This window comes from Pseudovirgaria hyperparasitica (genome assembly GCF_010093815.1).
Source record: "Pseudovirgaria hyperparasitica strain CBS 121739 unplaced genomic scaffold EJ05scaffold_13, whole genome shotgun sequence".
NCBI lineage: Eukaryota > Fungi > Ascomycota > Dothideomycetes > Acrospermales > Acrospermaceae > Pseudovirgaria > Pseudovirgaria hyperparasitica.
This window is the reverse complement of record NW_022985561.1, coordinates 1,135,940-1,163,347: the sequence shown is the minus strand read 5'-3', so window position 1 is coordinate 1,163,347 and position 27,408 is coordinate 1,135,940. Positions and strand designations below refer to the sequence as shown.

Genomic DNA, 27,408 nt, shown 5'->3' with positions numbered 1-27,408 from the left:
GCTTGAGCGTACTAAATTGGGTTTCCCCCAAGGATAACACAATTTAAATGCCAGCTGTGCTCAAGAATAGCACTCATGTCATCGGCTCAGGGGTAAGTTCAGCAAGACCTCTATGTCCGCCAGTTGTAACCAATCATGTCTATCGTGTGCATTTGATAACCACCATTAATGAATAACAACATCGCTTTCGTACTATAATACCGTCCTAAATCGTATCTACTAAATGGAAGGAATTGCCGCCTTCTACCTCTACGTCTTTCCTCGCATGGCACAAGACCATGTGCAAGATTCTTGCTATACAATCTACATCTATAAGATACGTTCCCCGCGGTCTCAAATTGAGGTTCTTGCCATGTTCATCCTTCTTACATATCGCGCGGACTAACACTGTCGTGAGACATAGTCCGTGTCGTAGCTCGGAGGCTGGTCTAGTCTTTTTATCAGACAAATGATCCATGTGAGGGAGCCTGGGATGACTCACCTGCTGAACTCATCGAATGCCCTTCTCTATATTTCTTCACATCATGCGTCTTCCACAGCCTTATATACTTGCCACCCGCATTCAAGGCAATGATCTCGGAAGGGTGCCAGTAATGGAAGCCAGCCATGAGCAGGAACATCAGCGCGATGTCGAAGCAGTAGAAGAACACTTCGTGCGTAATGAGGTATCCGCCCCTGCCTTCCATGTACTCGATGACACGGAAAACAGAGCGGACCAAGATCAAAAAGGACGCGACGAAGAGGACGATCAGATGCTTCTGCCATGGCACATCACGCGCGAGAGATGACGGTCTGGTTTTCATCCTGGTCCACCAGATGATACTGTTGATCATGAAAAGCCCGAAGAAGACGATCTGGATCCACAGGCCGATGATGATGACTGTGTTGCCGATATCTGCTGTGTCTGCATTTTCACTCGAGCGCAGACCACCACCTGGGTACTCGTCAGCTCGGGCAATGAAATGTTGTTAAGCGCCTTACCTGCAGCCTGAAATATGAACGAAAGGATGTCGCCAAAGACAAATATTTTCGTGACCCAGCTCGGCCGTACAATCGAAAGATGCTCCCCTCGTGCTAGAACGGCAATACGGCTGAATTCCATATATATCGACGCCGCGAATAGCGTCGGAGCCAGCAGCGTGCCGAGCGTCATCACGATGTAGACAGTTATCGTGTAACAGGGTGTCTGAGTGACCCCAATGACGCGACCGGCGAATCCGATAATCTCGAGGACACCACCCAGAATGAATGCGATCCAAAACCACGTGCGTGTTTTCAGCACTTGCAGTAAGTGGATCAGAGTGCTGATGGAGAATAGGACGAGGAAAAGATACGCAGCGAACTCGTTCGGCTCGTAGCCGTAGATTTGAGGTCGTGCATCTTCTGAACAGGACTGGTCGGATGGATTGGTTGTTTGCCTGGAGAATATATGAAGGACTGGCATATCGACTGCTGCTGTGCTTTCGTGACGTGGGAGATCTTGTAGCTTTCGACGCAGAATAAGGATAAGAAGATGTCACAAGTCTTATAAATAAGGCGCCTAGAGATGTTTGTGCTGTAGTTGAAGGTATTCACTGATGAGATTACAAGGTCGTTAATTGAGAATTCACGTCTAAGATATAGCATTGGCTCGACGAGGGTGACGTTGATCCCTCAGCCACAAAAACTCGCAAAGGATCAAACCTTGCATCTTCTCAGTAATCGAACGCTGTATGTTGGTGTTGTTCGGGCCCGAAACGTGTTGCGAGGAGGTCCCGCTGACATGCGCCCTCGTATAATGCGAACCATCTCGCAAAAACCTCGCTTTCAGACATAACGCATGATGTCAAGGTACTTACTACATGTCGCTGCGGACAGACTCTTGAAAATTAGTGAAATATCTGTGCATGCCATCGTGAATGCGTCACTCAGTAGCCCAAAGTCTGTCATTACTTCCCCAGAACCTGTTCAACACTTGTCTTGAGCCTGATGATCAGGATCTTAACATCTATCCTGACTCGTCCTTTCGTCCCTTTGAGTTCGTTAAGAATTCCTTGATTTAGATGAGAGGCTATGATGTGTCTATGACTCTATATGAAGGTAATGTAATTGAATAAAGTTAATGGGGAAAAGGTATGAGCATACTCAAGTGCTAAGAATGACAGATTCTCAGGTTCCTAGCAATGGTTAGCCCTACGCTCAGTTGGGAGCTGTGGCTGTGCTTGATTCTGTGACGACAGTGGCTCGATTAGGACAAGTAGGTTACTGTCCATCCGGTGGCTTTTAGTCCTCTAACGGACTTGCACTAGGTACCTATCGCGTTATAAGTGATCTCGCTGTTACCCGGGTCGTCTCGGATATATCTCGTTCAATCCTACGCACGGATCACATCCGAAGTCATTCTGGAACTTGACTTTCTTAGCGTTTCCCATTCTCATACACCCGTGCTTACCCGTCCTAGTTAGAGGTCCATTATATCTCTCGACCTCTAGAAGGGAATATGGAAAGAGAATATGGGATGAGAACAGTGGACGTGCACAAGTGTGTTAGGTTCTAGGAAAACGACGGATATATCGGCTCCTTTCTCGTCGACCTGCAGAGTCTTACGATGGTCAACCGAAGAACGGGCCTTCTCTATCGACATTTGTCGAGGACTCGAGATCGCAATCTAGCTGTTATTGTCGCGCTATGGTCCAAGGAGGTCGTGCAGTATTGTCGTTGGGATAAAGTAGGTCAAGCCCAAACGCGCCTGATCCGCACTTGCGCTGTCGACTTTCCCGATTTTGAGACGACATTCGTTCCTACGATTGAACCGTGTCCTAATCAACAGGCATTGAATTGCTATACTTTGTGGTCGAGGAAAGACCCTTAACGAAGCAAGAATCCAGCCGATGAAAGATTTCGAGCAAGATAGAATTAGGTCCGTACCGAGAGACGATGACCTAGAGAATCTGTGGACATTGAATCAGGATGGATTGATCCCTATGCCAGCGGACTTCTTCTCAGAGGCGTTCGCCCAGTTCGCTTTCGAATCCACCTACTGGAGAGGGATCGCTATGGAATTGTACAGCCACGACCATTAGAGGAATCTCCCGTGGAGGAACATGTAGTTCCTTCCCTATAGGGGTGCAGTCATACCAATCTATGCAAGATCTCAATTACTCGGCCATGTCATCAGTTCAAGACCAAGATAACCGGTTCGACTTTGATCCTCTCTGGCAAGCTACTTCGTCTTCAGTCTCTAGTCTTGCGTCCTCCTGTGAGTCATCATCTATCGTCCAGAATGAAAGGGAAATTAACAATCTGGCAACACTCGAATGTTGCATAACTGAACGCACTTCGAAGAGAAGCCTTCTGGAGAGCTCACTTGTTTGCAAGCGAGCAGAATCTTCGGCTCTTGATACAGCTATATGTGGGAATATCCTGCAACAACAAACAAGTTCTTCGGGCATAGCTCCGGAATTCTGCAAAAGTTTTCGTCCTGTTTGTGTTCGTTCAATGCCTGTCAGCAGCAACGTCACCATTGAGCAGAGTCTAAAAACAAGCATCATGGTATACTTTCGACCTTCGTTCAAAATATCGCCTGCTTTTCAGACGCGAGTCACAGCTAGGCTCGAAAATCAGGAGCCTTGGCTTACAGCGGAGATCCCATGGGCGAAAATATGGCCAATGATCGGCCCGTATCACATCCAATCAGCTAACCTGATTAGATCTAGCGTGGCTTCTTGTTTGAATTATACTGTAGTACTGTGTACTCATCCTAATTATCCTCCGCTATACAAACTTCCGCTTTCACCCTCCAGAATCTCGTCGTCAACCAACATCTCTCGTGGCTCAAAATGATCCTCGGTGGAGCTCAGGTCATACTGCGAAACCTGATTCAGAATATCCGTCACGCAACTCAGCAGCAGCCATGTGGCGTTGACCTCACACTACGCTTGGTCCACAGCTGGGAATCTTCTGCTACGATCGATTTCAGTAATGCTAGACGCGAAGCAGCTAAGACTTCTAATCTCCCTTTCAATAATGGCGAAGCAATTTTTCTGAAGCCAGGCACCTACCTGGTCGACTTCAATGAGACGGTATCCATTCCACGGAACTACATGGCTACGATCTTCTCTAGGTCATCTCTGTGGAGGTCTGGTGCTAAGGTCCATGCCGGTGTAGTTGATGCGGGCTATCAAGGCGCAATGGGGGCCATGTTAGAAGTCAAAAACACTCACGGTATTACGCTCTACAAGGATGCGAAACTAGCACAGATCGTGTTCCAGGAATTGGGAGAATATGTGGAAGGATACTCTGGAATATATCAATCCTCTACAAGTAGTGTCGGCCGCAGTGGGACGGGGAATCCACACTCCAAGTGAGGACGAGCTGTGTTGTCAGCCAACATGAACGCTGAAATCGATAGGCACTCGTATCCACGCTGCTCAAGTCGTATCTTCTGTAAAATTTTCACCCATAATCTTAGTGAAATGTGTCTCTCTATCTACTATACACAAGAATCATGATAATTAAGCCTCTAGACATTCGTGGTTTAGAAACATGGATCTGGATCCTTCCAATGAATCGGGGTCTATATGAGATGGTTGGATAAGATTAATCATACACATATGTCCATATGTGATCCGAAACTGAAAACCAGCCAATCAACCTCTCTTCGCGACAGAGTTCTATTAGCATCAAGACTTCCTTGCATCTGAATCTTCCTTGTCGGTCGCGGAACAAGAACCCTGTGGTCAGCACTATATAATCATGATTTCATGTCTAATACATGGCATTAGCCTCATAATCATAATAGCAGACTATTAGCTGCAAATGTGATACCAGAGGAAAGCTTGAGTGCTATTACTTTATATATAGCACTATATGTCATTCGAATTCGAAACTCATACTGTAAGGATTTTGCGCTGATATGCACCTTGTAAATTGTATCTCGTCTCGTAAGAACCTCGTTTATATGACAGCTCGTTGAAGCTCTGCGGGAGGCTGTATTCTCGCATAGCGCTATAGTTTGATGCAATATGCTAATTGAGAGAACTAAGTCCTCACCATGGTATATTTGTGCATGTGATGACCGGTTCCACTTACTTAGGACTCGCATAACGGTCTCGGTATCGCTCGCGCTGCCTCGTTTAAGTCTCGTTCAGGTGCACGGATCACATGGATGAGCTCGTTTCTCGTTAAATCTAGGATTCAAAATAGTCGACCCGGCCCTCATTTCATAATTGTTCATCCTCAACAAACTCTATCTCGCTCGCTTGCTTCGGCTTTGACGAGGGCATGCCACCACCTCGCAAATTTCATACGAAGTCACACACCGGTTGCATTCAGTGCAAACGACGAAGGGTCAAGGTACGCTGTGATCCTGACTCATCCATCCGAGGGGTCAGGCGAACCCCAACGCTATACGAATGGATGAACAGCCATGTATGCGTGAGATGACACCGGCACTAACTGAAGGAAGTGTGGCGAAGAAAAGCCCGTGTGTCTACGATGCAAGAAGCGAAGAGAGATCTGTACATTCGACTCCACCGAAAGTCCTCCGCTTGCGACTCCCACAGACAATCTTGACAACACCAGTCACCAAAGGCCGCCGCGAGGTCAGGAGCTCTATCTCATGCACTGGTTCTCAACCGAGGTCTACACAAGTCTATCAGAGTCGCCAGACGACTTGGAAACGTGGAGAACGCTCATTCCGCGCGAAGCGGTCAAACACGATTTTTTGTTAGACGGCTTACTTGCTATTGCGTGTCTCCACCATGCCGATCACATTCACGAGGCATCTGACTCGTATAGAGAGCTTGCCCTTAACTACCAAGATTGGGGTTTAGCTAATTTTCGGGAAGCACTACAGCAAATCTCTTCGCATAATGCCAATGCCGCACTGATCTTTTCGGGCTTCATCACCGTGATAGCATTAGCATTGTCTAAAGACTCAGGAGATCCACCTCCAGAAGCCTCTTTGTCTGTACGCACGCTTCTTTGTGGCTCGGCCAGTATCATACATAATGCTCCAGAGCCCCTGTCTAGTGGTTTAATAGGACATATTCTCAAGCCAAGCGTAGGTGACGCCACACACTACAGCGAGCAGGCCAAAGAAGCAATGAACCGCCTGCGCACTCGCATATCACAGATTGCTAAACTGGTCTCTGTCAAGCGCCGACAGGTCTATGAAAGTAGTGTCGCATATCTAGAACATCTTATGCAGCATGCACTTGGGAATCACTATGCTCCCATCTTCGAATGGCCGATACAGGTCGATGAAAGGCTGGTTGACCTGTTCCGCGAAGGAGATCCGATGAGCCAGCTTATTTGGGCTCATTATGGAGTGATGCTTCTCAAGCTTCATAATCGTTGGTGGGCTAAAGATGTGGGCATACGTCTGATTGAAAGTCTGTGCGATATATTGCATAGTATAGACGAAGAGTGGACTGAATGGACGGTATGGCCAAGGACATGTATCGCGTCACTCCTTGATGGAGACTTCAACTTCTGAACATTCGCCTACGCTTAGCCAGGTACGAACATGCTGTCGGAATCAAGCGCAGAAAGTTCAACTGTAATCTCTTCAACTTTCATGGAACCCTGCCGGCCTAGGTCGAGCAATTCTCCATCTCACAAACCCGTTTTCATCAAGTAAGAAGTAGAGATCACATATATGATGACTAATTAGTCTTATACCCTTTGAATTACTCTGGAACCATATTACTATTGGCTTATAGTAGTGTTTATAAGTTAATCATCTAGCTAGTCAAACGTATATAGTAGAAATTCCACGAAACTCAATTGTGTTGATTTCAAAAGACTATGGAGACTATGACTCAGTGTCTTTGTGTAATAGTCTCTTTGAACTAGTCCTATAAAGTATGTCTAGCTAAGCTATAGTTTATGATTATGAGAGTCCAAGTCCTGTTCCTACCCTGGCAAGCTCTAGATAGTCTCAGCTGAAGTAAAATAAACTCCCATGAAATAACTAATTAAGAATTTTGCTTCAAAAAAGATATCCATTACTACTATAAGTACCATCGTATGAGAGACTTCAGCATATTCCGTCATTCCAAGGTTGTAGCTAATAATATGTCGCCTTATCATCACGTATACACACATCAGTATCTATAGTGCACCTGTGTAGGAATGCAGTCTCCGTGACATCTCGGGAAAGCGGCCAAACATTTGTTCGAAGTAGATGATATGCGACGAAATCGCCTCATAAATGCGCCTAAGGTCTTCTGCTGGTCAACATGAAAAATGAATGGAAGGAACTAATGAATCTTGAAATATGTACTGATCTGTCTGTAGTTGAACGACATGGTATGTATTAATGTTAGCACTAATCGATGCCGTGGAAGCTTGAATTGGTAGTGCTTTCGCTCACTCATGAGCAGACGTGAGCATATACAATCGGATACAATCCAAGGTCCTAGATTAGGATTGTATGATTAGTCACTCTAAAAGTACGGATTAAGCTTGGAATCTATACCAAGGGATTGAGATTGATTGTGTTAGATTGAATAAAGTAGGGTATATACCTATATATAGCCCGGGGCCCTATCTTAGGCCATATTCAGGCATCATATCTGCCTAAGGCCTGTACTTTAGCCTTAGGCTCTAATATAGTAGCCTTAGGCAGAAATGATGCCTGAATATGGCCCAAGATAGGGCCCGCGGCTATATATAGGTATATATCCCACTTTATTCAATCTAACACAATCAATCTGACAAATCGGATTGAGATTGTACCGTCTTGGCAATCATTTTGAGGCGTGGATTGAGCTTGTATTCTCTATTAAAATTTTGGCCCAGATTGAGATTGCACAGATTCGGATTGTATATGCCCATCTCTGCTCATGAGCTGGTACGGAAAGCGTTGCCGTTGGTACATTATATCGCTTTAGCCGAATCACTTGGGAAATACTGCGATGAGAGACAGTAGTGGGCCATTTGTCTCTTCTATATGCGAGACATAGTTTTCGCCCAAGTCATGTGTGATTAATTACATCAGAATTACATAGTTCTATAAGGAATTCACCCGTGGTACGGCCTATAGCCCGAATCATAAGGCTGATACATAGTGTCCACTGGAGCTGGTGGACTCGGTTGCACCCATCCACCAGACTGATATACATCCGCCTTCTCGACCCTCTGATACCCTGCAGTGTTCTGTGACCAGCGACTGTTCACACTCGGTGTTAGCGTCGCGTCCGAATTCCTCCTCACAATCGTCGCACGCCCGTCTGGGCCCCACATGAGATTTGGATCTAAGGGCATCGGTACAGCCTTCTCTTGACTCCTCCACGGGCCGATCCCACGGGCGTCGAGGGCCATACGGTGAAGCTGTAGCACTTCTGTCTCGATCCACTCCTGGCGTTTCTGCTGTGCGCGAGGGCTCCGGCGGTGTTTGCGGCAAGAGTGTATTATCTCGGAGAGTGTACAGTTGAGCAGAATGATAAATGAGCCGATACCAAGAATCATGCTCACGCCGAAGACAGAAAAGGACGAATATCGGTAGCTACGAATCTTTTGACGGCTACATAACCTGGCAAGTGCTTTATTGTCATATGGTAGTTCGGTCGTTTTCGTAGGGTCGTCAATGTGTGAATCGCTGAAAATATTAGAGCCAGGCGTGACTTCGCGATGGGGATGTGATGCCCATTCTACTGCACTCCGCTGCATTGTTGCAAGCGAGACGTTGTGCATATAATGTACGTCTGTCTTCCACTGTTCATCAGGTAGGCCGACCGTGTAGAAAGAGGTATCGGAGGCACGGTAGTCGGACGCAAGAAGGGCATCACTTCCGAGTGCGCTGATGATCCAGGTAGCGCTGCCGTCCATAGCGGCTTTGCGCATGCGATGAGCAATGGCGTACTGATTGTCGGTCAGGCCGAGGCCGTCCCAAATACCTTCGTCTAGGACTCCAGTGATGTTTCCACAACGCTTATCTTCTGTGCACAGTTGGTACTGCTCAGTGAGTCCCAGGATTGAGAGCTTTTCGTCAGGATAATAGCCATTCCCACGGACCGGGTCTTCGTCGTAGGTGCTTGCCCGATATAGGGGATCGCTGACTTGTGCGAGATATGTAACAACGCTTTGGACTCCAAGGAAAGTTATATCGGCGTTTGGGGCAGTAAGGCCTGCGACAGGAGTGAAGTTCTGAGCAATATTTGCGTAAGCAGTGGCGGTCCTGAGTCTCCGTTAATATGAAGGCACTCGGTCTAACACCAGGTTAACTCACCAGACTTTATAGTGGTCAACTATGTCTGTCATGTACTGACTTCGAGCATAGAAGACCCAGTCATAAGTAAAGGTGCTATTGATATATGTATCGCCAACGTAGTAGTACTGACGAGTCTCGTTCTTCAAGAAGCCAAGCTGGTCGCCGATTGCAGGCGTAGTGACCCAACCATCCCCAACGTAATTAGACATGTCAAGAGGACTCCAAGTCGTAATTTTCTTGAACCACATTCGTTCGCTACGAGGGACATTGATGCCCAGATCGTCAGACGGTATGTTGGTTGTGATACTCATAGCAGGCACTTTGCAAGCGCTCTTGTCAGGAAATGGGCAAGAAGCATCGCTATCCACAACAGGGTCGCCACCGATCCTGGGAGCTGAGAACTGATTACATCGTCTGTCTTCTTGACCATCACGACCAATATCTTGGAAACAGTTCCGGGCATAAATGGCGCCCTCTCGTGCAAAGGAATTGTCTCTGAGCAGCGACTCTTCGACTGCGTCACCAGTGTAGGAAGGAAACCCGCACTTCCCAGGTTCAAGCAGGACTTCGGAACCAGGCTGAGAGACTTTGGAGGACAGGATACCGGCCGCCGTGAAGCCGCCTGTATAAACAAGAGCTAGTAGGACGAGCGGCATGGTGCGTCGAACCGCATGATGTTCGCTCCTTCTCCATGCTTGTGCCTGCTTCATAAAGCCCCAGATTGTTCCACCGACTGATGGCGAGTTGCGTAGGAGGACTTGTGTTTGATGATGAAGGCCATCTCGTGGCACTTTGCTAGATCTGCTTTGCATTACTACATAACAGATGATAGTCCATAGGTGGGTCCCGGCCCAGGTGATGAAGATAGCGAGAAAATTGCTAAGAAAGCTGGCATAGCTGGCCTCGAGAGTGATAGTGCGACCGAAGATCGGGCCTTGTTCTATTCAATATGTTAGTATGTGGGCGCAATATAGGGATTTTAAGTATTTAACCCCAGTTTGTCCAGAAGCCAGAATGAAGATCCGCTACACTGTTCGACATTGCGGATGCGCGAGGGCGGTTCTAGAAAACCTTATTTCTCGGGTTTCTGATAAGGGAAAAATCGACGCAGGCATCAAGAGCTTGTCTACGAGTGTCCATATATATCAGTGCGGCTACCATGCTCAGCCTTGCATCGTAACCCACGACACGAAGCATAGCCGATAGGTCGTTCAGAATTGGAAATGAGTGCCAGCCTTCCTCGTATATTTTGAGAATCATACGGTGCGCAGCTGAGTCTAGTTGCATAAATTTGCGGATTCCATTCAGCCTGCATAAGCCACCAATTCTCCCGAGCTCTTACTGGCTGACAGGCAGCCCTCAGATTTATTGCGCGACGCAAAGCCCAAAAGCATACGATCCAGCCGAGGAATACTCGTCTGAAACTGTGGTCCGCGTTGGCATCTGGCCGTTCGCATTGCGAGCGGATATTGGAAATCGGTCCACGCACACCGTCCGTAAGACTTTGGAGATTCAGACCACAGGCCAACCCGTCTCAACGATTCCGGCTGTAGGAGTTGTGCATATCTTCATTACTGATACGTGACACACACACTAACTTCGGTGTCTTCTCCGATCGTGAGGTCCATCGGTGTTCTAGCCTGGTAGCCCTGGTCGCTAGCCGGACTAATCGATCCATGGATACGGATTGCTCTGGGCAAGCCAGCCACTTTGACCTCGAACGGTTCTAGACTTGGCGAGATCCTGAGGAAAATGCGTATTTGTCCTGCACGAAATGTAACGGTGCTCTAAGAATAAAGACCGGATTGGTACGTAATGATATTTAATGGAAGAGACGAGACTTGCATTCAAATTAATAGATAGGACAAAACAGCCTTGGTGCCTGAGGTGAACTCATATCCGGCTGTGTCTGCTGCCTGACGCCATTAGGCCCCTCGTTCTTTTAAACAGTGAGACCCCAACTATATTAGTTGGCGAGACAAAAAGAGACTATCTCTATGTTGGTGTTTCCTTCATTGGTGCAGGTTTCGACAATTGCCATCTTGCTTAGATGCCGACCAGGGATCGAATAGGATAGAGATTAGATCTTGGTCTGCTGGCCCATACCAAACTCTTCCCTCAATACCTTTGCATTCAGCCCGACACGGTCTGTGTAGATGAGATCCACGCCCGCCTTCAACTGCGCCTGTAGTATATCCGTCAGCCAACTTCTACGTGAGGTCCTGGATCTTACTTTAACATTCGCGGGGTCATTGTTTTGCGACCCATAGCTCCCAACGATCAACCCTCGATTCTTGATCCAGTGTACGAGCCTCGGGCACAGCAGGAAGATTTCTCCCAAAAATACAACTCCTTGCAACCCCCAGCATTGAGCAAACTTCACAGCGACGCGCATGTTGGCGCACCTAGACTCTTTGTCGTCCATCGGCTGTCTGACATTACTGATAAGGAAAATGGGAAATGCTTTCTGCTTTAGAGAGAGCAAGATGCAGACGTCTGGAGTGAAAGATGAAAGGATGATCTTTCGGTTCTTGTTCTTTATAGATGTGTTTATCACGTCTAGGATTGCATCGACGAAGGTATTCAGTTCGAGGACGACAGGGGCAAGATCCAGTACTAAGGTCTCAAAACGCCGCGGATATTCTAACTTGAGTAAGCTTGTCGTATTGTCTATCTATGAGGACACAGACTAATCTCGATGTTGAATGCGACTTCTTTAGGTACGTCATGCATAGCCTGTTCCAGTGTTGCAAAGGTATCTTGAATAAACCTGCCTCGAGTATTCGCTTTAAAGCCTTTGTGCATGTATTCTACAGTGAATTCCATGCGCCTTTGGACATCACTGGTGTCTTCCGACAGGGTTCGGCTTTCTGAGCGAGCGCGGCGCGAATAGTTCTGCAACTTATCGACATCGCGTGCAGACCGAACGCAGTCACCTACTAGTGATTGCTGCTTGCTAATATGCATGAACTACGTGTCGTTCAGTATTCCCATAATCTCTTTCGTCGAATTGACCTACTTGGTCTAAGGTGAGCTCATGAACAGGAATATCTGTGCCGGATTCACTGAGTGCATAATTGTGCATCAGGATTGGTACCAGATCTCTCGTCACTTGTACATCTACAGACAGTGTCAGTATCGAGGCAACCGACGATTACTCCCATTGCGTTGCATTACCAAACTGAGTAGGTCAACAAGTGTTAGTTTGTCCGGTGCGATCGTGCTTCGGGATGCTCACCTCAACGAACGTAGCGCCTTGCTTCGCGGCAGAAATAAATGACTGGAGGTCATTAGCACAACTCCATATTTGTCATTCCTTACAATTACCTGCACAGTATTCTCACCAATCTGCAAACGGTCCATGCCGTTATCATTCATCCCTAAGCCTTATGGGTGATCAGTGCCCAGTTTTGAAGTTATTTGTGTGTATCACAGACCTCTATGGCCAACAAGTCGTGGCGGTTCGAGCGCCTGGACGATATCCCATTGTCGTGACTTCAGATGAGGGTACGGCTTCGCGAGTACGAAAGTCACAGTGATGGTGCCCATGCATTCAAATGTTGAAGTGTTCATGATTGGCACAATGTGTTCCCGAACAAGGCTCTCCCTATTGACACCGTAACAATTCTCCTTGTCAGACAACAGTGCCGTCCCACAACCAATCAATCGCCTTTCCTTCGCCAAACTGTGGCTATCTTGAAATATCCGAAACACGAGCCGTGCCTTGGCCAAGTTCGAGACAGGAAAGATCATTGTGTTATCAACAAGATCACCAGTCAACGGGAGCTTGACATGGTACTTCTCCTCGGGGTTCTCATTGGTACAGATATCAAGCGTAACTGCTGTATCTTTTTCTGTGTCGATACCTGCTAGATCAATTACTGGCTGGACCTTGCTAACCTGAGTGATGCCAATGTTTAATACGATATGGGCATCGTCTCGGTCGAATGCGAATTTACGGTATTGTTCGGTAGCAGTAGGCTTGGCTGGTCCCGCCATGAAGTTATCCTTTTCGAGACTCTTCATCTGGCGTGCAACCTCAAGGTGGCCTTGAAAGGCAGCATGTTCGCGCGCCGTCCAGCCGGCGTGATCCAGAACATCTTGCTTCGCACCGCTCTCCAGGACGAGGTCAACGATACGTGAGTTTCCATTCTTGCAGGCTAATATCAGCGGAGTATAGCCATCTTTGTCTCGCGTCGTATTCAGAAGTGTCCAGGTTGACTGGTCGTGCAGAGCTTCCCTGACGTGTGTTAGATGCCCAGCATCTATGGCACTGTAGAGATCGCCCAGCATGGTGGTTCGACTATGCAGCGATGTCTAGGACCACTACCGATGCGAAAGATCGGTAGATCTTGGCTCAAGAAGTTCCAGAGTGTGCAAACTCAAGTCGCTCTCAAGTTTGCGTTTATTTACGTGTTTACTGCAGTCGTTACATTGTGAGGTCTTGGACGGGTCATTTGAAAGTTCAGAGGATAGATGATGCAAGTGGTTGCAGGGTAGCAAAATGCGGCAGTCGCAGAAATAGAGCGGGACCCTGGTTGTATTCCATATTTACTCAGCAATCTCTGACCAATGAGATTCTTTAGAAATGGACAACATGTGTTGATATGATTAGCTTGCCCTTTCTATGTCACCGTATACAGCCATTAGTCACCTGTAGAAACTTTTCTATGCTCGATGTACAACGTCCTGATGAATAGGCTCGTTCAGTCTGGTAACTTGTGTGAGAGCAAGTTCCGGACTGACCACAATGCGACACAATCCATCGTGGCTAGCCAGAGTCGTGTCCTCGACTCCTGGTTTGTCAGGTTGATGCACGAGGCTCGTCCCGATGTTCGGAAGGGTGGCGGTTGCGCATTGCGCAATCTGGATGTGTGCATTAGGCTCGCAGTAGCGTACAGCGCAGTGATAAAACTCGCGCAAGTGCAATCGAGTAGGACTCTTTGATAGGTCGTTGGGTTCTGTAGACATCAAATGCCTCTGGTCTGTATCCATGATCAGTAGAACTTCATACGATAATGACTCCAAGGATCAGGTTGAGTCCTAGGAGGTTGCGAGTCAATCGTCGAGAACAAATACTGGTACACTCGTGTCGAAAAGCTAGATATCAGTAGACCCTTGATGTGTAGTACTCTATCCATGAGGCTGGGAATCTCTCTCGACCTGTTGGGACTCCACGATTAATATGACGTCGTTCGACCACAGTACGATACTTTTATTTCACCCAGGTCTACTGCCTGCGTCACACCTCTGTAATTGCAATGGTGTTCGTACTGCCGAGTAGGCATCATATAATGTAGGCCCAATTAACAGATCTTGGACAAGCTCGGCAGAAGCCGCAGGTGGCTAGACGGGGATTATTATATATTCTACAGAAAGCGCACATACAGTCGACGCCGCAACGCGACCGTTGGGCACTAGCTAGGATATGCCCGATATGCCAATACAATGGCAATGAATTGAAAAACGTGTCCAAAGGTATGCTTCTGATAAATCGATTCTGCCATGCACATTGCATGGAGATGGATCAAGGTAGCCTGCATGACGCGTAGGGACCCGGCGGGAGATATCGGGAATGATGTAGCAAGGAGGCGCAATAACCAGTGTCGGGTCTATCGCTATAAGGCAATGGAGCCGTGCATGATACTGATATGGCGAAACCTAGATGGCTTGAGGAAGGGGACTAGTGCTGTTGAAGCCTGACACTGAAGACCAGGATCGGACGTGGAGGCTAAGGGTACAGTAGTCTTCGGTCGTTATCTGTCAAGGCTGAAAAGGGAAGAGATGGAGGGGTATTGCAGTCAGGGCCACGACTTCGAGTGATGGTGAAAGTAAAAGTAAAAGTGGATGTGAAAATGAAAGTGCCAGTGAAAGTGATAGTTGGTAGTAATAGTTCTACCAGTATGCCTCAGGCACTAAGGCACTGGTTGGCCGCTGCCCTGGATATCGACATTATCCTGCGCCAACCCTCCTCCCGTATGTGAGACGTCGTCCTTCACCGTATCCCCAGGGTCCTCTTCCCCGCGTCAACCACTCTCCCATCCCCAGAGACGACTGCGACAACATCCGTTAAAGCCTAATCCTCATCAATTCTCGACTTTTGTGCCGCAAAGGGCGACCTACGTCGTTCCTGGTCATCCGATCGTCGCTTTCACTCTTTGAACCACGTCGCCCACCTGATCGCTAACGAGCACGTCAACTCTTACCCGCCTCCACGACGACAATATCACTATACACTTGGAATACTAGAAGTGAACTCCGGAATTATATTGTCAACGGTCGACATGCTTCCTTGTTGATCGTCCGCCTACTTCTCCGCATCATATATCCGCGATATACCCTGTATAACCGTTCTTGTACACGGTGGCTGGTGTCTGCGGCGAATTTAATTCGCTAAACATCTTAATCTGCAGGCAGTAAAGAAGCAAAGTACTTTATAAGAGTCGTACCCCTCGTACCATGGATCACAACGAGAGCCTGTTCGACGGTCCGAGAACTTTTGACACGGAAATGCCTGTCTGGGACGAGTCAAGCTTTTCTATGTTTGACGACGCTTTGATAAACGAAGATCCAACTCTCACCACAAATGCAATGCTGGACAGTTTTGCTTCACCTCCTGCACCATCACCCACTGATCTCAGATACTCGGCCCACGACACGAGGCCGATGGTGAACTCGTCCAAAGTAAATCAATTCCATTCCCGATCCGCAGTCTCTTCGTCTTCACCCGACAGCTCAAACCAAGACTCCTCCTCCGAGTCGTCCGGCAAACGGAAGCGCAAATCTTCAACCATATTTTCTCCAGTAGACATGACCAACGGTTGGGGCGTGACCAGCGACACCCTGTTCAACGATCAATCGCCAATCATGTCTACCGAGACAGACGTCGACACGATTGGACGCGATATGAACCACGTAAACATCTTCAGTGCACGCAACAGCCCGGGGCACTCCGGATCTATGGTGGGAAATCACACAATCACACCAGCAAAGATTGAGAAGAGCTTCCAGCCCAAGCAGCATGAAGCCGCAGTATGTATACGCAGACTTCATTTCCATACGTGCTAATATATACAGCAGTCATCAAAGAAGTCTCAGTTCTTGATAGGAGCAGATTCCCGAGATCATTCTCCCAATATGACTGTGAGCAACGAAGGCTCTCCAGCTGGACTCGCTATGGGCATGTCCTCGAATACTCCTCCGTCGATCAATCCCACATGGCATAGCGACTTTGTGGACGTCTCTCCCTCGACTAGCAATTCCATCGCATCTCCACCGACAAGTTCCTCGGACAGGTCGTCGTTCCGACGGAATGTAACATTCATAGCGCGCCCGCTACAGACCAAGTCGCGGGTGGAAACACAGATTTCTGTCCGACTGATAACATGCCTTCTACCTCCCCATATCACAAAACTCCATCTTCCTCGTGAATCGATATCCAAGACAAAGAACTATGCCAAAGAGGTGGTCAAGGCACCCGATACACTGGAACTACATACAAGTGTAGTGTGCGCGAGTGCTCTCATAAAGCCAGGTGTTGAACAAATGGTTTTGCGAAGGGCTGCGCGTGCTGCATGTTCTCCAGTCAAAGAAGAAAGCCAAAGCAGGCGTTCATCATCCGCGAACGTGCCTGACGACGATCCAAATGATCCAGCAAAACCACTAAATGGCGGCGAGGTCCAGATATGTGAGAATTGTGTCGCGCGAGAGCGTAAACGTGCAGCACGCAAGAGAGTTAAGAAACAAGATGACGAGGAAACATGGAATAAGTTTGAACGCGAACGAATTGTGGTGTTCAATGAGAAAGAGTATAAGGAATGGCAGCCGCCGAAACCGAAAGAAGGCTCGCACGAACATCTACAGTATCCAGAGGGTGCTCTGATGATCGAGGTACCTATGAGAATTGCGTGTTATTGTCGCCATCAGGGCGAAAAGCAGGGCTTCCAAGTGATCTTCACTTTGACAGATAGCGATGACCAGTTGGTTGCACAGTCTATCACGTCTCCAATTCTCATCACCGACGATCACAAAACTCACCAGCCACCTCAACCGCTCCAAACAACGGACCTCAACCCAGGCTTTTATGAACGACAGTATCACTCTACTAACGATCTTCAAGCACTGCGAAATGGTTTCCAACAACAACATCATCATCATCATCAACAACAGCAACCTGCATTTTTCGCCCCTGGGCCTGGGATTGGTTCTCGTTCTGGTATGCCATCTGGTACGACCTCAGCTACGATGACACCGCGTAATGCGTCGCGGCAAGCTTCGCCAACCGCTCAATCAGGTGCCAATAAGAGGCGGAAGGGAAGCGGCTCTCACCATCATCGACTACCAAACAGTTTGACGATGACGCCTAAGATCAATACACAGATTCAGGGTATGGGCTCATCGAATTTTGTTACAAGTGGCCCTCCTAGCGCCACAGCTGCTAGCTTCACACCAGTCTCATCGTTCATACCACAATCCGAGTCTGCTTTCATGAACCCAATGACGATAGCACCTGGTATTGACAATAGTCCTGCTACGCCCGGCATGCATGGAGTCATCTCACCAGGGCATCGAAACCAAAGTGGGGATAATCTTCAACACTTCTTCTCGGTACCGAATTCTGCACGTCAAAGCCGAAGTGGAAGTCCGGTCTCGGCTACACGAGGTCCCTTAAATACTTATCAGCAACAACAACAGCAGCAGCAGCAGCAGCAACAGCAGCAACAGCAGCAACAGCAGCAACAGCAGCAACCCATCAACTTTGTCTCTAGCATGAACACCACACTCATAGGTTTGCCGAACAATATGGATATCTCGCAGGCACCAAGACATACCCACGCTCTTCGAAAGATATTACCAGCGGAAGGCCCTTTGACAGGAGGCATTGAGGTGACCTGTCTGGGCAGTGGTTTCACTCGCAATCTCGAGGTCATGTTTGGAGACCATGCCGCTACAACCACTACATGGTGGTCAGAGAGTACTTTAGTGTGCTTGTTACCTCCTGCGGCCATGCCTGGGGCTGTACCTGTCAGAATTCTTGCCCCGAATCAGCCTCCGCAAGCAACTGCTTCCCACATAATATTTACATACAAAGACGACTCATCAAACCAACTTTTCCAACTTGCTCTGGATGTTATGTCACAACGATGTGGCAATATGGATAACTTTAAGAGCTTTCTTATCAACATGGCTGATCAGAGCAATGCCTCAATGGGACCTTCATTCATGGGTGGGCCTCAGCAAGGCGGCTATCGCCAAATGCAGGGTGCTGCGGCCTCGCTCGCGTCAAGAAAGGTCACTGAGGATATGCTACTTCGCTGCTTGGACATTCTCGACTTGGACGAAAACCCGGAACCGCCTCAATACAATATGCAAACTAAGACTGGTGCCACCATGATATCTCTTGGATGTGCCTTGGGCTACACTCGCTTTGTGGCTGCGCTTCTCGCGCGTGGAGCCGACCCGGAGGTTCGTGATAACGGAGGCTTTACACCTCTAATGATGGCAAGTCTCTACAACCAACCGCAACTTGTACGGCGCTTGATACTGCGTGGCGCAGACCCAATGATACGAAGCCTCAAAGGCTACCTCGCTATTGATTTCACACGCTCTACAGAGGTTCAGGCTGCTCTTCGGCGCTTCCCGCATCATACTCGCACTCGCAGCGCTGGGGCAGCTGTCCCGCGAAGTCGAGCAAACAGCATTACTTCACTGAAATCGGTATGGGAAACTGCGTCACCAAGCCAAAACAGTCTCAATTCACAAGCGGATACTTTTGACAGCTCCGACAACGAGGAAGCCGACGACGAAGCTGATTTGTCGCTGGTCAATTCGAGATCTGGAGAATTGGCTTGGATTGGATCACGCCGAAATAGCAACGTCCTAGAGCGGACCCAAGTCGTACAGCCGGTCCCAGACCAGCATGGCTTTGCAGCATCAGCAGCCGCAGCTGCAGCATTTGGTCAGATCGCTGCCTCGTTTCAGCAGCTACAGCAAAATGTCCATTGGTTCCCACACTTCCAACTACCGGCACTGCCTCCGATGCCCACTCTAGAAGGCTATCAAGCAAATCCGATGGTCCGTCGTATCAGTTCACTTGTCCCTCATGGTGCGCAGGCCCGAACTGAACCACCATCCGACGACGAAAAAACAGTGACCTCGTCGGCTATGCTTAGCGTATCCCATTTACGTGATCTGTTCTCGTCTTCGCCTCAGCCTCCAGCGTATGAGGAGATATATCCCGAACAAGCCAAAGCATCTCTCGACGATTTGAAGGAAGAGTCGTCGATGCGGGCCCAAGCTGAAACAATTCTTGATCGAAAGTGTGCCTCAATATTCGATAGCCCGACTTCCGTTGCTCAAAGTTCATCTTCGGCAACCACGCCGATCGTGGTCGAACCGGTTCCGACTCGCCTGGAAGTCAAGATTGGCCGCAAGGCGCTCTCCAAAGAGGAGCAACAGCGTGTGCGAAGTGTCCACCAACAAAAGAGAAAGCCGATCTACAAGGACTGGCATCTATGGTGCATTTGGATTCCGCTTTTTGTTCTATTCCTCTGTCGCCGCACTGTTATCGAATATTTCACCACGCTACTGGATAATGCGTCTACTACTCACCAACAGATCCCAGGACGTGTGCTTGGTGAGGTCGTGGTCTGATTTCCCCCAGCCATCCGCTATAACTACCATTATCATTACTTCTTGTATATCATATCAAGCTCATTCTACACACGGTCGGTCCTCTTTTGCATTGATCAGGCGGTGGGCGGATCTATGGATTTTGATTCTTTCTGGTGATCATTGAGACGCCATGGTATTGCTGGTACGGCGCTATTGGAGTTCATAGGCCTCATTAAAAAATCAAAACTGATTGATGATGGGTGTAGGCCGGGTTAAACAATTTTCTCCCCCCCATTGGATGTATGGAGCAGTTTTTTTTTTTTTTGAACAGGCCTGATGCCCTTGAAGCTTGTCTTATCGCTACTTGTTGTTGCACACATGGCATAAAGTGTCGTGTGTAGACTCGATGATCGAGTGTCCATAACTATATATACATTGTAATTGGCATGTTCTATTCCAACACGCTTATAGATCAAACGCGGCCCTTCAGTATGCAGATAGATCTATCACCTTTCCACCCACGTCCCTGAAGGACAGACTCTACACAGCTTTTATTTTAGATCTAACGCCACTATGACACAGTCTTTGATCATGACTTTTGATTCAACGCCTCCTGCAGTTGTCTTTTCGACTCCGTTACCCACCCGGCCCCCTGGTACGTCAAAGCCGTATACGCCATCCCAACTGCCGCTCCCGCCTCCAACACCCGCAACACATCCGCACCGCTACATATGCCTCCACTCGCAAAAATGACTTTGCTCTTCCCCTCCGCGCCCTCGTCCAGCGCCCTCCTATACCGCCCAACCAACTCCACCGTCCTCTCCAGCAACGCGGGCCCAGAAAACCCGCCAGTTTCCGTCAACACGTGGGTTTCTTGCGCCGTGAGCAGCGAGGGGGCGTGCACAGGCCGCGTCTTGGTTGTGTTTGCGACAATCACGCCGGAGACGCCGGACGCGTGTACTGCGGCGACGATGCCGGAGATGTCGTCCTCCGACGCCTCGTCGGGGCTGACCTTGACCATGACTTTCGGCTTGCTCTTGCGCGACACGTTTTGTGCGGCGGACACGACGGCGGAGAGGAGGTGTGTGAGGGGTTCGGCGGCCTGGAGGCTGCGGAGGCCGGGAGTGTTTGGCGAGCTGACGTTCACGACGAGGATGTCTGCGTAGGGGCCGAGGTGCTGGACACAGGAGACATAGTCTGCTGCAACGGCCGCTTGGTCGGATTCGGGAGTGTCTTTGTTCTTGGCGATCTGGACGGCGAGGAGACGGCCTGGCAGGAGGGAACCTGGAGGGACGTCTGCGTTGCCGTTGAGGACTGCCTGTTCCCCGGCCGGGCCGGCCCAGCCGAGTTTATCTGCGAATGTGCGAACGCGGCGGCGAAGTGTGAGTGCGACGGCAGCTGCGCCTGCAGAGTTGAGACCGTAGCGGTTCAGCATTCCTTCTTGACTTTGGACGCGCCAGACGCGTGGTTTTGGATTGCCTTCTTGTGGTCGTGGTGTTATGCCTCCGATTTCAACAATGCTGGGCCCAAGCGCGAAGAGCGGGTCAATTGCTAGGCCGTCTTTGTCGAGGCCTGCGGAGATGGCTATTGGGTTTGCGAGTTGTGTGCCGAAGACGGTTGTGCGGAGGTCAGGCGACGAGGAGGAGCGTTCGCGTGGGTGTAGACCTGCCGCATAGAGTGCGGCCATGGTGGATATGCCTGCGTGATGGGCGTCTTCGGCGTCCGGGAAGAGCAGGCGCATGATGCGGGGGACGAGGTACTTATGAATGCTGGCACGGGTGTCGGTCGTATATATGAGAGTGCCGGCAGCGAGGAGGAGGAGCGTGGTGCCTAAGATGGTGTTTTTTGCGCGGGTCGCTGGATATGCAACGGTCGAGGCATTGCGGTGCTGCGAGCAGGGTTGGTATGAATGAGGATGCCTCCATCGCGAGCTGTGCAAGGTCGAGGTTCGGTATGAAGAGATCTGTTGCTTGAGAGAGAGGTGCGAGGCGCTTGAGAGTGTCTGGGTGTGGCACCGTGCTTGCTTCGAAGCCGTAGTTTGTATACCTCGCAGGGCTGCGATGCGGGATGGCATGTTGAAGGCACGTACGCGAGGCTGAGTACTCCTTGATGCTCTTGATGCTCTTGAGGGGTACAGAGGTCAGCGCGAGCGCATTGATGGGTGCGTTGAGTTGGTGGCAAGCGCCAATCGCTCAATCTGTTGCGGTGATATCGAAAATTCGGACACAGAAGAGAGGTGGGATGAAGGTCAAGTAGAGGTCGGCCCGTGCGTGATCCATGGATCCATTCATTCATCTACGGGTCAACATAAATTACCGGCCTATCTCTCGATCCTGGGTTCTTCGTTCATTTCAGTTCATATACCTCTGCATCAATTTTCCTGTAAAGAATGTCTCCGATTCACTCCATTCATCTCCAAAAGTTCTCCTGGCTTGGACTGGTGTAGCACAAATTACGAGGATATAATCCGTAGATCCAAACTGTGATTTTCGAGGAGGTAAGTAGATCACGGAGTGTTAATGTGATTTTCGTGCCTCAGGTATGTAGTTGTATGTGCCGCTCCTTTCGACGGCGAAGATCATGAATAAAAGAATTTGATGTGTGATATACGAAAAATACTGAGGCTGTGACTCATGTTCTATGTAATATGTACTGGCGGTGCGGTGTGCCGCGAAATAACCAAAATTCCTATGCAGAGAATGTATATACCCAAACAAATGCTACGCTTGAAACGAGTGTCTAGCGAGATACCAAACGCCTGTAAATGCATCCATAAAGTTTGGCTGAAAAAATCGATTTTCATCACTTGTTTACAATACGGCCAAAAGACCGACACCTACAGCTGCAGCACCGGCCCATGGCATAGCAGTAGCTCGAGGTCCAGCACCTTGACTGTTGGTACTACCAGCACCACCGTTGCGAGCACCTCCGCCGGTAACATCGGCGGTAGCGATAGCGCCAGGTACACCAGTTGCATTAGGAATGTCACCAGAACTGTTGATTTCGAGGACATTGGATTCGGTTGAGTTGAAGGCGGTCTGAGCAAGGGAAATGGTGTTGCCCTGAAGATCGTATACAACGTAGGCAGAGCGAAGGAACGTGTCTCCTAGCACTGCAGTAGAGCCCCCAGACGGTGCAATGCCCAGGATGCAACTCTCTACACCACGGCGACTGACACTTGCCACAATGACCAGTTCATTCATGGGCACACTGATGGTGGGGCCACTAAAGGTGAAATCTAGGGTGTCGGTACTATCGGCGGCGCTGCAGTCGATTGAAGCAACGCCTGCTCGAGAGTTGTATTGAGCATTCATCGAGGTGAATAGAGCGTCAGCAACCTCATCGGGGAGGTACATTAAGGTACTGCCGGAGTCCAGTAGAACGGGTACCGTTTGATCGGAGAAGATGGAGCCGTTTTGACCGTTTTGACCCATTCCAGTCAAGGCAATGATGAACTCTGCGTACTTACCATTGCTCTCAGCAATTACAGGCAGAGTCTGCAACTCGCCGTTGTACTTCCTTGTGTCGACACCTCCAAACAGGATAGAGCCCATGCTGGCGTCTAGATCGTTGAGCCACAGGCTGTAAGCGTTCGAATTGATCATTCCATTGTCAACCAGAGCTTGTGGCAGATTGGGATACGGCTGTCCACCTTGGACACGTTGCACCTGCACCTCATTCGTGGTATAGCCGATACCGAGTATGCCTTCAGGAGACGAAGAAGTATACCCAATACCAAATTGAAGGCCATCGACTGTTGCGCCACCGAATTTAAAAGTTTCCTTAGCATAGTCTCCGGTAGCGCCGGAGCCATCTACGTATGAGATGTTGAAGTCATCGTTTACGAATTCATAGGACGAGGAGTCGTCGGGACTGTAGGTGCCAGAATCACTGCAGCCGTTGTTGGAGTCTTCACAGAAGGATGAATTGGCGGCATTGACCCACAGGTCACTGCTACCTGTATCGATGTGAAATCGGAACGATTGTTCAGGCGTACCCAAAGTGGCGTTCGCGAAGTATAGTGTTTGTAGGTTATCGAGGTCTGCCTGTAGGGTTTTGCCGTCCCGCTTTCCGAGTCCCCGCCGCAGACGGTCGTGGGCTATAAAATCGATGTCGGTACGACGCTGTGTTTCTAGATGTAGAACAGCAGGCACCTTTCGGTATGGTCAGTTCAGTTATTACGGCTTGGGAAGCAAGGGGTGGCGGAACGTAAACGTGAACGTGAACGTAGTGCTCACCGACTGTATAGCCGACTGATGTGCTGAATCAATGAGGGGGAAGTAGGCTTACATCGCGTCGAACGAGATGCAATGCATCGGACAGAGGAGCAAGAGCCGCAGCGAGGGACGCAGCGTAGTAGTATCGCATATTGAACAAAGTTCAACCAGGTCAGGGATTCGGCAGGGAGTCAGGGGGGAGAGGAGGACCGTGAGACCGAGTTGATGCCGAGCAGGATTGCACCTAGGATGCTATACAAGATATTGAGAGAAACAAAGAGCAGGAAAAGAGAGAGTAAAGGAAAGACAAGGACAGGCAAGTATATGTCGAAGTGAAGAAGTCTGACATCAAATAAGTGAGTAAGAAGTGAATGTGGAAGAGTGAGTGGCGGCGAGAAGCATTGAAGCCTCCCGCCGCCCATGGAAGGAAAGGGACAAGGGAGCTGGCGCGCCGCCGGAAAGGACCCAGGGGTGACGCGGCCAGATGCGCCATCTGCCCTGAGCACTCGCCGGGGGATGGAGTTTGATGAGCCGCTAGCCGTGACCGAGCGCCTAGAGATGAACGATTATGTAGGTATCCATGGTCATGTAATGCGTATTACTTGTCACGCCGCCCCGACCTCCACACTAGATCTCCACACAAGATTAATCAAGTCATGACGCAGCCTAATTACCTAGTATACTCACTCTGCTTTGCCTCTTTGTTTTTTACATTTCAGCTGGATGGGTGTGACCGTGTGATACGTTTGTTCTATGTATAATAATTTAGTTTGCCTTTATATGAGGTCTATGTTTACCCTTTCGTCGGTTTCATATCAAATCTGTTCGCCTCGCCCCGCGGAATGCTGCGTACCAAGATGCTTGCTTGATACTGACTGACACGGCCCTGGAGCCTGTGTCCCGAGTCGGTCCGTAATGAACCCCGGTTCACAAGATCTCCACACAGGCCACTCCAGATCTCACACTCACTTTCCAGAAGCCTTGATTAGCATCAGCAAACCTCGTCTCTTCATGCCGCCAACATTAGTCCAAGTCAACTACAGTAATGGTTACGCAAGAATGATTCCATTACCCGATGCTCAATAACAGTCCTACAACGCCCCATTGTAGGACTTTTCTCTTACCCATCATCATCAGTCTTGCTTACGCGTCGTTTGCCTACTCGTGACTGTAATCGTTTCCGTCCTACAACACCCTACAAGTGACGATGACACGATACATAGCCATCCCTGTATACAGTGCTTCTTCAAACTCACCTGCCACAGTGCTCCCGCTTCAGGTGCCAAGCTTGAAACTTGAGGTCTTGGGGGTCGGCTGCCGGAAATGAGTCTGGAGCTACGCCGTAGCTCTCCTCTTAATGGAGCACGTACGAACAGTCTTCAAGATAATGCCTTGGATTATGCGCTGAGTAACTGGTGCCAGTTTGCTGCTATTCGCCTAAGATTATCGTATTATTCGGAGTAGTTTCTGGTAGATTTTGTAGAATGTTGATGATATTAACGAAAACGTATTTCTTGATATAATATGACCTGTTAGGGATGCGACTTGATTGTGGGTTCGCCAGATAGTGGACATGCGGTTGATAGCAGGTAGTCATGGCCGCGGAGACCGGCGGGGGTCCGGGCAATTACCAAGATAATTAATTAGGTACGCTAATCTCTCGCCTTTCCTATTTGAATCTACGCGTAGAGTGTCTGCCTCAGGCAGCCACTCAATCGCGCGCTCGCGATATCGCGTCAACATTTTCCTTTTCAGCCTTCAGCAAATCACACAAGACGTTCAACTACCACAACAATGGCTCAAGGCGAATCCTCAAAGACCGTTCATGGTATTAAAGCCAACCCGAATGCCGGCGGAAGCAACTACGAGCTGCCTTGGTATGTATTCGGCTTCTCCCATAAATGCGTTCCCGCTGACTTTTACAGGGTCGAAAAATACCGTCCCGTTTACCTCGATGACATTGTGGGCAACACGGAGACAATTGAACGCCTGAAGATCATTGCGAAGGATGGAAATATGCCACATGTCATCATCTCTGGCATGCCTGGCATTGGCAAAACCACGTCTATTTTGTGCCTGGCAAGACAATTACTGGGCGATGCGTACAAAGAGGCGGTCCTAGAGTTGAACGCCAGTGACGAGCGTGGTATTGATGTAGTAAGAAATCGTATCAAAGGTTTTGCCCAGAAGAAGGTCACACTCCCGGCTGGTAGACAAAAGATCGTCATTTTGGACGAGGCAGACAGGTATTCACAATCACAGTACCTGTCAATCCCACAGAGCTAACGAAACGATTAGTATGACATCCGGTGCGCAGCAAGCTCTGCGCCGTACCATGGAAATCTACTCCTCGACTACTCGCTTCGCATTTGCCTGCAACCAGTCGAACAAGATCATCGAGCCTCTTCAATCACGTTGCGCCATCCTCCGCTATGCACGCCTCACCGACGCTCAGGTAGTCCGCAGAATCAACCAAATATGTACAGCAGAGAAGGTCGAGTTCTCCGACGATGGCATCGCAGCACTAGTTTTCAGTGCTGAAGGAGACATGCGACAGGCCATCAACAATTTGCAGAGTACATTCGCTGGTTTTGGGTTTGTCAATGGTGACAATGTCTTCAAAGTTGTCGATAGCCCGCATCCAATCAAGGTCCAAGCCATGATCAAGTGCTGCCATGAAACCAAAATTGACGAGGCAATGGATATCTTGAAGGAGCTATGGTGAGCCTCTCCATATCATTGACAACTTTAACAATATCTGAATCATCGCAGGGACCTCGGATACTCGACCCACGATATTATCAGCACCATGTTCAGAGTTACCAAGACAATTCCATCTCTCTCGGAGCACGCCAAACTCGAGTTTATCAAAGAGATCGGCTTCACACACATGCGGATCCTCGAAGGCGTGCAGACATTCCTCCAGTTGTCAGGATGTGTTGCAAGACTATGCAAGATCAATATGAAGCCCAGTCTTTTCATAATCAAAAAGTGAAATACTTTCAATATCGGTTGGAGCCTACCGTAGAGCTGCGACGTGGACGACGCATAGACATCCTTCAGCCATACGAATGCCCCCTATGCGGAATCAAGCGGCGGTCGCCAAATACTGCAGATCGAAATTCTAGCCAACTACGCAAGAGTAAAAGTGGCCTGGATCCCATACCTCGGTAAGCACCATACGCAATGGGTATTTTACCAACCTACCTCTGCATTTGCATGGTATTGTTGGAAGAGGCTATGTACGCGGTTCTACTACAAAGTTTCAACGTTGGAGACTCTGTCAGATGGCTTTAGTCTTGCTGTGGTATGGGTTTGGTAAGGTCAAGTAGTTTTCTGTAAGGTGTCCATGGTCATTTTACCACGCCCCCTGTCGACCTC

The 27,408-nt window shown here is 49.0% G+C and overlaps 9 protein-coding genes across 9 annotated transcripts; 4 read left to right on the top strand and 5 right to left on the bottom strand.

Annotated features, from left to right (window-relative positions):
• Window positions 1–158: 158 nt before the first annotated feature.
• EJ05DRAFT_513190 (RTA1 protein) lies at window positions 159–1,699 on the bottom strand. The gene is made up of 3 exons (XM_033748409.1): window positions 982–1,699; window positions 482–934; window positions 159–428 (listed from the first exon to the last, which is right to left on the bottom strand). Exons 1-3 carry the CDS (start codon window positions 1,442–1,444, stop codon window positions 382–384), a joined length of 963 nt encoding a protein of 320 aa, XP_033598162.1. The 5' UTR covers window positions 1,445–1,699; the 3' UTR covers window positions 159–381.
• A 2,057-nt stretch (window positions 1,700–3,756) lies between these two features.
• Window positions 3,757–4,482, top strand: EJ05DRAFT_478668 (uncharacterized protein). The gene has a single exon (XM_033744509.1). It carries the CDS (start codon window positions 4,083–4,085, stop codon window positions 4,344–4,346), a length of 264 nt encoding a protein of 87 aa, XP_033598161.1. The 5' UTR covers window positions 3,757–4,082; the 3' UTR covers window positions 4,347–4,482.
• Window positions 4,483–5,201: 719 nt separating this feature from the next.
• EJ05DRAFT_540379 (uncharacterized protein) lies at window positions 5,202–6,648 on the top strand. Its single transcript, XM_033749600.1, has 2 exons — window positions 5,202–5,334; window positions 5,447–6,648. Exons 1-2 carry the CDS (start codon window positions 5,263–5,265, stop codon window positions 6,476–6,478), a joined length of 1,104 nt encoding a protein of 367 aa, XP_033598160.1. The 5' UTR covers window positions 5,202–5,262; the 3' UTR covers window positions 6,479–6,648.
• Window positions 6,649–8,007: 1,359 nt separating this feature from the next.
• On the bottom strand, window positions 8,008–10,237 carry EJ05DRAFT_488432 (uncharacterized protein; the record flags this gene model as incomplete). Its single annotated transcript, XM_033745711.1, has 3 exons — window positions 8,008–9,163; window positions 9,215–10,136; window positions 10,189–10,237. The coding sequence occupies 3 exons, from the start codon at window positions 10,235–10,237 to the stop codon at window positions 8,008–8,010; spliced, it is 2,127 nt and encodes a 708-aa protein (XP_033598159.1).
• A 1,039-nt stretch (window positions 10,238–11,276) lies between these two features.
• Window positions 11,277–13,489, bottom strand: EJ05DRAFT_503164 (GDPD-domain-containing protein; the record flags this gene model as incomplete). Its single annotated transcript, XM_033747382.1, has 7 exons — window positions 11,277–11,381; window positions 11,430–11,839; window positions 11,887–12,166; window positions 12,216–12,316; window positions 12,392–12,476; window positions 12,524–12,582; window positions 12,634–13,489. The coding sequence occupies 7 exons, from the start codon at window positions 13,487–13,489 to the stop codon at window positions 11,277–11,279; spliced, it is 1,896 nt and encodes a 631-aa protein (XP_033598158.1).
• A 2,018-nt stretch (window positions 13,490–15,507) lies between these two features.
• Window positions 15,508–20,124, top strand: EJ05DRAFT_112919 (uncharacterized protein). The gene is made up of 2 exons (XM_033739004.1): window positions 15,508–16,228; window positions 16,274–20,124. Exons 1-2 carry the CDS (start codon window positions 15,656–15,658, stop codon window positions 19,847–19,849), a joined length of 4,149 nt encoding a protein of 1,382 aa, XP_033598157.1. The 5' UTR covers window positions 15,508–15,655; the 3' UTR covers window positions 19,850–20,124.
• An 18-nt stretch (window positions 20,125–20,142) lies between these two features.
• Window positions 20,143–22,052, bottom strand: EJ05DRAFT_478658 (FMN-linked oxidoreductase). Its single transcript, XM_033744508.1, has one exon. The coding sequence runs from the start codon at window positions 21,882–21,884 to the stop codon at window positions 20,400–20,402; it is 1,485 nt and encodes a 494-aa protein (XP_033598156.1). The 5' UTR covers window positions 21,885–22,052; the 3' UTR covers window positions 20,143–20,399.
• A 335-nt stretch (window positions 22,053–22,387) lies between these two features.
• EJ05DRAFT_478657 (acid protease) lies at window positions 22,388–24,439 on the bottom strand. The gene is made up of 2 exons (XM_033744507.1): window positions 24,101–24,439; window positions 22,388–23,964 (listed from the first exon to the last, which is right to left on the bottom strand). The coding sequence occupies exons 1-2, from the start codon at window positions 24,176–24,178 to the stop codon at window positions 22,621–22,623; spliced, it is 1,422 nt and encodes a 473-aa protein (XP_033598155.1). The 5' UTR covers window positions 24,179–24,439; the 3' UTR covers window positions 22,388–22,620.
• Window positions 24,440–25,821: 1,382 nt separating this feature from the next.
• EJ05DRAFT_488427 (P-loop containing nucleoside triphosphate hydrolase protein) lies at window positions 25,822–27,022 on the top strand (the record flags this gene model as incomplete). Its single annotated transcript, XM_033745709.1, has 4 exons — window positions 25,822–25,904; window positions 25,953–26,273; window positions 26,326–26,748; window positions 26,800–27,022. The coding sequence occupies 4 exons, from the start codon at window positions 25,822–25,824 to the stop codon at window positions 27,020–27,022; spliced, it is 1,050 nt and encodes a 349-aa protein (XP_033598154.1).
• Window positions 27,023–27,408: the final 386 nt, after the last annotated feature.

Coding starts and splice junctions, on each gene's coding strand:
- EJ05DRAFT_513190 (XM_033748409.1), bottom strand. CDS start 1,444: ATGCCAGTCCTTCATATATTCTCCAGGCAAACAACCAATCCATCCGAC. Junction 935..981: donor GTTCATATTTCAGGCTGCAG/GTAAGGCGCTTA, acceptor ACGAGTACCCAG/GTGGTGGTCTGCGCTCGAGT. Junction 429..481: donor GCATTCGATGAGTTCAGCAG/GTGAGTCATCCC, acceptor TAAAAAGACTAG/ACCAGCCTCCGAGCTACGAC.
- EJ05DRAFT_478668 (XM_033744509.1), top strand. CDS start 4,083: ATGGCTACGATCTTCTCTAGGTCATCTCTGTGGAGGTCTGGTGCTAAG.
- EJ05DRAFT_540379 (XM_033749600.1), top strand. CDS start 5,263: ATGCCACCACCTCGCAAATTTCATACGAAGTCACACACCGGTTGCATT. Junction 5,335..5,446: donor GCAAACGACGAAGGGTCAAG/GTACGCTGTGAT, acceptor AACTGAAGGAAG/TGTGGCGAAGAAAAGCCCGT.
- EJ05DRAFT_112919 (XM_033739004.1), top strand. CDS start 15,656: ATGGATCACAACGAGAGCCTGTTCGACGGTCCGAGAACTTTTGACACG. Junction 16,229..16,273: donor CCAAGCAGCATGAAGCCGCA/GTATGTATACGC, acceptor TAATATATACAG/CAGTCATCAAAGAAGTCTCA.
- EJ05DRAFT_478658 (XM_033744508.1), bottom strand. CDS start 21,884: ATGCCATCCCGCATCGCAGCCCTGCGAGGTATACAAACTACGGCTTCG.
- EJ05DRAFT_478657 (XM_033744507.1), bottom strand. CDS start 24,178: ATGCGATACTACTACGCTGCGTCCCTCGCTGCGGCTCTTGCTCCTCTG. Junction 23,965..24,100: donor TGCATCTCGTTCGACGCGAT/GTAAGCCTACTT, acceptor CCATACCGAAAG/GTGCCTGCTGTTCTACATCT.